The sequence below is a fragment of the Elephantulus edwardii genome, unplaced genomic scaffold (genome assembly GCF_000299155.1).
Source record: "Elephantulus edwardii isolate Elephantulus edwardi_28Jun2011 unplaced genomic scaffold, EleEdw1.0 scaffold00011, whole genome shotgun sequence".
NCBI classification, from domain to species: Eukaryota; Metazoa; Chordata; class Mammalia; order Macroscelidea; family Macroscelididae; genus Elephantulus; species Elephantulus edwardii.
The window spans coordinates 23,913,692-23,923,195 of NW_006399761.1; the positions used below are offsets into that span (position 1 = coordinate 23,913,692).

A 9,504-nucleotide genomic window follows, 5' to 3' on the forward strand; every position below is an offset into this window, starting at 1 on the left:
TGGGCCTGGAATAACAACAAATAGTTGCAATCTTACCTGAGAGAAAACTGAGAAATGTATAAGCATTTAAAGAATATGTAAATCACTATCTCTTAATGCAGAGATTAAGACTATTACTAAGCGTTTTGTGTTATTCTAGTTTTTTTGAGCCACTGAGCAAAGGCTCCTACCTCTCCCCACCCTTCTATTTACACACAAATTAGGCTTAATTAGGCTCCTTGCTATCTCGTTTTGCTGCTTTTAAAAAAGGGATTCACCATTGCTCTAACACATTTCATCAATTCCCCTTTGTGTTTAGGGTTGGTTTGGGGTGGGTTTTTAAAAAATCTTTTCTTCCTGTATTGGTCCAGGTGTGGCTAATTCTTGTGTTTTTTGTCTTGTTTATATTAAATAAATTCTTACAAAATCAAACCACACACACCCCATCACACATCGAGTTACACCATCACCCATAGAATTCCCAGGCTTAGCGCATCGGGATCTAGAACATTCTCTATCGTTTCCTGCAGAAAAAAATTGCTCCGCTTTAAACGGCCAGGCACGGTGTGAGGAATCCCGGGTTACGATGATCTGCAGCGCGTCTGTCTGTCTGTCTGTCTGTATTATTTGGGTGGTGTTTTAGTGGATGGCGTGGGATCGGGGGTGAGGAATCTGCAGCTGGGAAGGCGGCCGGGGCGCCCGCGCCGCCCCATCCGGGCGGCTCCATCCCGGGGGCGGCTCCACAGCGCGGCTCGGTTACCATGGGAACCCACGGCGCGACGCCCGCAGACTAGACTGCAAGTGAGGGGTGAGGGGTCCCGAGGCCCAGCCATGGAGCTGCCCGATCCGGTCCGCCAGCGGCTGGGCAACTTCAGCCGCACCATGTTCAGCGACTCGAACCGGACCGGGCCGGAGAACGACGAGGGTCCGGGTGAGTGGCCAAGGCCCGGAGCAGGGGGGTGTGGCTAGCCCCGGGCCGGGCGCGGGCTTTGGAGCGGCCCGATTGTGCCCTCATCTAAGATGGTGGTTCCGCCTTCAGCGGCGACTCCGTGATGCGGCGCGCGCGCCCTTCCGAAAAGGGCCGGGCCGGGCCTGACACGGGAGCGGCGTGGGGCTGCTCGTGCTCGGGCCCGCGGGGCGCGCTGCGCGCGCGCAGCACATCGCCCTGGACCTTGCGGGAGGCGAGGTGGTCGATGCCCACCCGCGCCTCTGCCCTGGCCCACCTGAGTCACCCCTGCCTCCGCTCTGGATTTGCTGGCCGGAATCAGGACGTCCGCCACCATCACTACCTCCCCCAGACTCCTGTCAAAGCCCCTCCCCTTTTCTCTTCCCCCAGCAGCCCAAGCTCCCTCCTCTGCAAGGCTGTCTTTCCACAGGAAGAAATGGGGGAAAGTATTTTGTAATCAGTCATTATAAACCACTCCAGAGTGACAGCTGCCTTCAACAAAAGCTCCTTGCCTGGAGAAGTCCTCTATCTGAATACACAATATAGATTGATAGCTCTTTTCCTGAATCTAGTAACAAAATTTGGAAGCAGGAGTGGCTCTCATTTTCTAAACAACGTGCCTCTGGAAACTATGATATATGTAGATAGTTATAGAAAGGCTTCAGGCCTTTTATTCATAGAATCGCTATGAGTAGACTTGGCAATCAACAATAACAGTAGTAAAATACCAGCTTGCCACATTCAACAGGATGGCAAGTGATAACTTGTCATTTCCTCCCCAGTCCTGATGTTAGGTAGCATACTTTCCGACCAAACTCTTGGCGTTTTCATCACTCAACTCTGCTCAGAAGTAGGCATCTTCCACTTTTAGGGATTTTTTTTTTTAAGTAAAGGGTCAGAAAACAGTCCTATAGTTTTATTTCTTCACCTTGATTACTTGTCCAAGTTTTCAGCCTCTTCCTAATTTAGGTAGTCCAGAGAAGACGCATAATGGGGAAAAAAATTTAGTTGTTAAGCTTCTGATTCTAAAGCAGGGTGAACAGATTCTGAAGGTTGTGATTTAAACCAGGGGTGAGCAAACCTTCTCCAGAAAAGGCCAGTTAAATTGATGACCGTGCTTAAAAACATGTGCGGGAAGGCAAGTAGCCGTCATTTGCGGCACCATTTGATAAATGTTTCAGGCTTTGCAAGCGCTCTGTGTCTGTAGCAGTGACAGTAATTGGCATGTTGTTGTTGTCTAGTCCAGTACGACTCATAGCTACCCTGTGACCAGCCATCCTGATCCCAGCCCTGTCCTGTGTAATATCTCTTGAGACCCTAAAGCCCATTGCTGGTCACTGTTTCAAGCCATCTCATTGGAGGTCTTCCTTTCCTGACCCTCCATCTTTCCAAGCATGATGGCCCTCTCTGAGGCCTCGCTACATGTCCAGAGTATGGAAGATGAAGCTTGGTAATCTTTGCCTCCAGGGAGCACTCTGGCTGCACCCTTTTCAGAACATATATATTTGGTTTTTTGACAGTGAGTAGGTTTTCCTCTTTAGACATCTGGAATTTTAACTTCATATGATTTTCATGCAACATGAGACATTATTCTTCAATTTTTGTTATATATTATTAATGTATCAAAAGGAATTGGAAGACACAGAAGAATTTCATGAAACGAAATATGAGCAAGAGCCTATGGTGATGAAAGAAGAAGTTCAGGCTGCTTTGAAGGAAATGGCAAAAAATAAGGCTCCAGGAATAGATGGTATACCAATTGACATATTTCAGTTAACAGATGCTGCCCTGGACGTGCTCACCAAGTTGTGCCAAGAAATCTGGAGAACAACCACTTGGCCAACTGACTGGAAGAGATCGATATTTGTTCCTATCCCAAAGAAAGGTGACCCAACAGAATGTGGAAACTACAGAACAATTGACAAATAGGAAACATATGGTATAGCACTTGTCTGTCCATTTGCTGTACAGAGGTAACTTGTGGTTGGTGTGATGCTGAACACTGTGTCACTGGTGTATCAAATGCAGTAATGGTTACCCGTGATGGACAGTGTTTGGTGGAGCTCCCCGATTAAAACAGGCTTGGCAGCAGGAGTGGCATCCGCTTCCAAAATAGCTTGCCTCTGGAAACTGTGAATTTGGGAAGATAATGAAAGTTAAACAGGTGTTAAGGTCGTTCGTTCACAGGGTCGCTATGAGTCGTCTACAACTTGATGGCACTTAACAACACAACAGCATCCCCACAGCCAACATTTAAACACCAGCAAAATCATATCATGATTAATGTCACCTTCACTGTCAGGGATTTAAAAAGAAACATAAAATTTGGAGTTTTGTCGACCTGTGCTGTAGTTTTTAATTCTAAGGAATCAAAGGATTTGTGGTATGTAAACAAATTAATAGTGGAAGTTGTGTCTGAAGAAGGTTCCAGAGGAATATTGGTTTAATATTCCAAACAGGAAAACTTTGTGGAGTTCTCCATAATGATCCTAAAATTTTCTTGTAAATTCACTTACTGTTGTTACTATTGTGTCTTTGTTGTTGTTATGTGCTGTCGAGTCGTTTGCGACTCATAGTGACCCTGTGTGCAACAGCCCTATATATGCTGCTCTAACCTGTGCCAACCTTATTGTCTCTGACACATCTACCCCCGCTACCCCAGTCACTGAGTCAATCCATCTCATCCAGGGTCTTCCTTTCTTGCGCTGTCCCTCCACCCTCCCAAGCATGACATCCCTGAGGACTGGTCCCTCCTTGCAACATGCCCCAAATATGTCAGACAATGCTTCAATAGAAACCATTGATTTATGTTTTCCAATCTTTCCTCTCTGTTCTCTTATAGATGAAGACATGGTCTCCAGCTTGGCGCTGCAGATGTCGCTGTATTTTAACACCTACTTTTTCCCACTTTGGTGGGTGACCAGCGTGGTGATGCTTCATATGAAGGTGAGGGTCGGCTTCACTCACCATCAACGCTGGGGTCTCGGCCCGTCCCTGACACCACTACACTGGCAAGAAAGTGAAGGTCCCGATTATTGCCTTCTACGCCCGCTGTGTTTAGCAGTATGTGAGATCTTATGCACGTGTTTGTGTTTGTTTTACAGTATTCAATCTTGCCTGACTACTACAAGTTCATTGTGGTCACTATTATCATTCTGGTCAGCTTGATTGAGGCCATCCGCTTGTACCTGGGCTACATGGGTAACCTGCAGGAGAAGGTAGGTGCTCCCTTATTTTCTGTTCATCTGCTTGTCAATTCAGTAGAGTTTTCACAGCAAGGAGAAGGCACTGCCAGGTGGTGTGAAAAGTAGGACCTGAATTTAAACCCCGACTTTAATATCTCTTCTTTTATCACTGAGATCAGTTTGCTTAAACTCTCAAAACAGTGTTTCCTCACAGCTAAAATGGAGGGGGGTGGGGAATATTACTTACCTCACAGACTCACCGACGTGTTGGGGTTAAAACAAATCATTTATATAAAATAGCTAGGCCTTGCAAGCACTTATAAACTGACACTTTTTCCTTGTCTCTTTCATGTCATTCTTGAAAATAAAGTCAGTAAAACATGGTTGTTTCCTGAGTAAGGATATATTATAAACCAATTTCCCATCCCAAATACAGTGACTCTTTCTCTGCGTCATCATGTGCTTGGCATTTCTTTTAATCAGAGTTTAGGGCTGATGCCTAAAGGTTTCTGCGGCTTTTCCAGGCTCTTCCTAATTAGGCCGCACCCAGCTCGTGTTCCTGCGTCTCCTGCTGGTTCCTGACCTGAGCACTCATTCCAGGCGTTGATTGCCTCGCCTGCTCCTCCTGCATTTTCACTTACCTGCTTTCTTGCATCTTCCTCCTCTGACCCAACTTTAAAGGCCCATATCCTGGAAGTTTCTCTTTTCACTTATCCTAACCGTCTTCTTGTTTTCTTTCTCACAGCATTTAGTCTGCCTTCTGAAGCTTGCATTTATGAGGTTGTTACACGACTCATGACAACCCTCTGAACTACAGATCAGAACCTTACCCTCCCTCCCTGAGCTGCCAAGTTTGCCAGTTGGCAGCCGGACACATTGTGAACCAGGGCTCCTTGAATAGAGCATCCTCACGTGTTAGCCCAGGTGTGCTAACCCGAGTGTGCTAACCCGGATGTGATAACCCAGGTGGCTCCCTAGGGGCAGAGCAGAACTGTCCCATGATGTTTTGATTTTTTTTTTTTCCCTGGGAAGATAATTTTATCCTTCTGAACAGAAAAGTTGGTGTGTACATCAGCCCAGTTTGGTGGTGAGTTCCTTGGCCTTGGCCTTCTGCGGCTTGGCGAAGCGGGCCCCGACTTGGACCCCAGGACGTTGCCTCCCCAGTGGTGGCGGATCTCATCATATCCGCCCTTGTAATTGGTCCTGATGGCTTCCACCAGCTTCGCCAGCGCACCTTTGTCTTCCACGTTGACCTACGTGGTGGAGATGCAGGTCTTCTGATGGACAGGGAGGCCCAGCCTGGCCCTGCCCTTGACAGTGTGGTAGGGAACACCCATCTTATGACCCAAGGCCGAGGGGAAGACCACCAGCTCGATGGGGTCCACATCGTGTGTGATCACCACCAGCTGGGCCTTCTTGTTCTCCACCAGGGTGGGCACAGTATTCACCCCTGCACGGAGGACAGGGGTTCTTGTGGCCAGGGCGTCTCCTTTGCCAGCAGCCTTCTTCTCAGCCCGGGCCAACAGCCTCTGCTGCTTCTCCTGCTTGGTCTCCAGTGGGGCTTGTAAGTCAGAGTCAGCAGCTGAGTAGCAGTGTGGGCGTCCCAAGGCCTGAGTGAGCTGGTTAACGGCAGGTTGTACCTTGGATCATTGGTAGAGGATTGCCCTTTGCCACTGGAGACGGATATGGTGAGGCCATTTGACAAAGTGGGTAAGGTCCCTTTGGGGTGGGATGTCCTCCCCCATGCCAGAGTTCTTGGGCCTTTTCTCAATCCGGGGATTCAGCACCTTCTTGACCATGGCAGGTGCGGGGACCACCTTCTTGTCTTTGGCCTTCCTCCTCCTTGGCCTGCTGTCCCTTCGGCATCTTTGGGCAGATGGATGGAGCCTGTAATCTTTGTGGAAGCATACAGCCCCGTTGTTCTCCCACAGAGCAGCTGGTGGTTGGAAGTTGCTGTTCCTTTGTTTAACAGCATAACCGCTGCACCACCAGAGCTCCTTCCAGGCTTGCGTTTGTGATTGGTGTTGAGTGCTGTTGAGTCAGCTGCCACTGTGCACAGCATTTGCCCAACCTTGCAGCCTCCCCATTCTCTGAGACGCTTGAGCCATTGTTATAATCACCACGCCAGTCCATCCTGTTGAGGGTCTCCCACTCTTTTGCTGACCTTCTGCACGAGGTCTTTTTCCATGAACTAGCCCCCTCCTGACAGCACACCCAAAGAACGTAAGGTGATCTTTCACTGTCGTTGCCTCTAAGGAGCACACAGGCGACACTTATTCCAAGACATATTTGCTTGTTCTTTTGGCTGTTGTTATTGTATGTGCTTTTGAGTCGGAACCGACTCAGAGCTGACCCTCCAGCAGGTGTTCAGAGGCAGAAAATTGCACAGGAGTTGATTACCCATCTTCACTGGAGCAGCCGGTGAATTCGAACCTTGTGCCTTTGGGCTGGCAGTGCAGCTCCTTAACCTTTTGGCTATCAGAGCTTCCTTCTTGTTTGTTAGGTGCCGTGAAGTCAACTCTGCCTCCTGGCAACCTGGTTACGTGGCCGTCCATGGTATAGTCAATGCCCTAGGATTTTTTCTTAGAAGTTAGTTCTGACCCAGCGGGCCTGCAGCTTCTGAGAAAGGAAGTAGGTCGTACTTCTTTTGAATGGCTGTAGATCCTGACCCGATGAAGGCTGTCGTGATGTTGAGTTCTTGCTTTTCTCTATGAACACAAGACTGTCCTTTATTGATGTTGCTTCTCTCACTGTGTGTCATTGCAGGTCCCCGAGTTGGCTGGCTTTTGGCTTTTGAGCCTTCTGTTACAGCTGCCTTTAATTCTTTTCTTGCTCTTCAATGAAGGCTTAAAGAGTTTGCCAATGGAGAAAGCGGTGAATATCATCTTCGTCCTCTTCCTCACTTTCCAAGTAGTCACAGCCTTTCTTACCTTGAAGAAAATGGTAAATCAGCTGGCGACCCGCTTCCACCTCCAAGACTTTGACCGGCTCTCTGCCAGCAGAGGGGACACGAGAAGGATGAGGTCGTGTGTAGAGGAGATTTGACCCAGTGCTGTTGAGTGAAAGATTGGCATGATTCTTCTAGAAGGTTGAGAGAGGAAAACATCCGAGATCTAGCATTAGAAAAAGGACAAAACAAGAATTTTGAGTTGTACACTCTCTTGGTCTGAAATTCCAAGATGGCGGGGCTTGGTAAGGCTGTTTACACGTACCTGTAAGCCTGAAACCTAGATGGGGTCCACTTGATGCCAAATAGCTTAATTTTTTTGTTGTTGTTGTCATTGACTTACAGATGTGTAAACATTTGTCTCTTGGTGACCCCAATTAACCAGTTTTATTACATTCCTTCGAGGGTTGCTATGAGTCGCAAACGACTCGACGACACATAACAACAACAACAACAATTTATTATTGTGTACTGTCGAGTCAGAACTGACCCATATCTGACCCTCCAGAAGGTTTTCACAAGCAGTAAAATCACAAGAGGAGAATGTCCACCTTTCTCTCACAGAGCAGCTGTTCGATCCAAACTACATGTTTGGGGCTTGGCACCTTGACTGTTAAAAGTCTGTTGGTGGTCCCCACTTACTACGTTTTTTTTAATATCCAACTCTAGTCAGGATCAGTAAATGCCACTTTTTTTTAAACTCATCTGTTAGCCACGTCTTGGGAATACCTGCAGGTGCAAAAAGTTGGAAGATCCACTAACCCAAATATTGGAAGTCGGAAGTGGAAGTCCATGCCAGAGATGTGGCTGAGGAAAAGTTTGACTGTTTGCTTCTGAAAAATGAGCCATTGGATGACAGTTCTATTCTCACATACATGGGGTTTTCAGGAGACGTTATCTGCAGAACAGCAGCTGGTGGTTTTAGCTACATCCTGGCGGTACCCCTGCCTGTGTTTCCTGTAGCTTATACAAGTTAGCTGTCAATATTTTTGTGTTCTAAGCTGCATTTTAAAACCAGGAACTCAAATGTTCATGGCTGCAAGGGTTAGATTCTAATCCTTGTTTAGCAGTTATACTGAGGTGAAGAAGAAAGCCGGTGGGTTATCATGGTACTTGGAAATCGTTTTGTCATGGCATTGTTACTTTCGTCAAACCATTCTCAGTGTTTATTGTATTGCTGAGCAAACATTTTTGTACTATAAACGATAAAATATTTATGTATGAGAAACACATCAATTTCTGTCTTGTGCATTTTCTGTTGAGCTATGGGTTTGTTATTTTAGGTTAACATTCATTCTTGCAAGAGTAGTAAGGAGAAAAAGCCCACAATTAGTAAAATGTTTTGGCCACAGTATTAGACATGTTGTTGTTTATTGCCGTCAAGTCGAGCACAACTCATAGCAACCCTATGAACAAAAGGCCTGAAGTCTTTCTAGAACTCTCATCATTTATCAAAGTTTATAGACAGTTTCCAGAGACATCGGTTTAGGAAGTGGATGTCACTCCTGCTTCCCAAACTAGACATGTTAACTGATCATAATTCATGGAAGAAGTGCCTCATACCAAAGAAATTCACTAGATGCTTGATATGAAAACCAAAAACCTATTGATCGCCTAGTGAGAGCTAAGACTGCCAAACGGGCCATCCTCACCATGCTAAATTCACATATTTCCTTGATGACACAGGGAAACATCTTTACTGAAATTTCATTGATAAAATTGGATGGATAGAAATGACTGTTGGGTGTCTCAAAGGGGTGTAGTATTTTGACCACCGGTTTTCTTTCCTCCCCTGTTGGGAACCGTCAACAAGATGGATCAGCACAGTCACAGTAGCAATGTATCGAGGAGGATGAGGGTAGACAGGGTTCACACCGCTGTTCATAGGGTCGCCCTGAGTTGGCACCTTACGACAACGGGGAGAAGTGCCTTCAGGAATCCTGTGTTTCACTGAAGGACAGTTGTTGTTCCCCACAACAGTGTTCTCTTCAGTTTCTCGTCTCTGCAGTTTGTGTGCCGCTTAGGAGCCCCACGTTTTGCTTTTCTCATTCTTGCATCATGTTTTAGTTATGATAACATAAATGTTAGGTAACAAGTTACACAAATGATTGGCTTTAGGGAAAATAATAAATATTTTCTCACTATTCAAGAGGCTAGAAAGTCAGAATTCAGTGCCTCGTTCTAGGGGGCCAGCCCTTCCTGTCCATCTTAGATGCTAGTAACCCTTGTTCATGTCCTTTCTGGGTTGTTTGTCGTCATCATCGTCGTCATCGCTGATCCTCTGGCAGGTTTTCAGAGGCACTTAATCACATGGGAGGATATTGCCCATCCTTCTCTCGTAGAGCGACTGGTGGATTCGAACCGTGTGCCTTTGGGATTGCAGCGCAGCTTCTTGGCACTAGGCCATCAATGCTCCCTATGACCAAGGTATGTGAGAAGGCGTTTCA

The 9,504-nt window shown here is 46.8% G+C and overlaps 1 protein-coding gene across 1 annotated transcript; it reads left to right on the forward strand.

The window, feature by feature from the left end:
- Positions 1-810: 810 nt before the first annotated feature.
- Positions 811-7,155, forward strand: TMEM17 (transmembrane protein 17). The gene is made up of 4 exons (XM_006880959.1): positions 811-910; positions 3,768-3,871; positions 4,030-4,143; positions 6,877-7,155. Exons 1-4 carry the CDS (start codon positions 811-813, stop codon positions 7,153-7,155), a joined length of 597 nt encoding a protein of 198 aa, XP_006881021.1.
- Positions 7,156-9,504: the final 2,349 nt, after the last annotated feature.

Bases quoted from the DNA above. Each gene is read 5' to 3' on its own strand.
- TMEM17 (XM_006880959.1), top strand. From the start codon at position 811: ATGGAGCTGCCCGATCCGGTCCGCCAGCGGCTGGGCAACTTCAGCCGC. The intron at 3,872-4,029 runs GTGAGGGTCGGC...TTTGTTTTACAG, and splicing joins TGGTGATGCTTCATATGAAG to TATTCAATCTTGCCTGACTA. The intron at 4,144-6,876 runs GTAGGTGCTCCC...GTGTCATTGCAG, and splicing joins TGGGTAACCTGCAGGAGAAG to GTCCCCGAGTTGGCTGGCTT.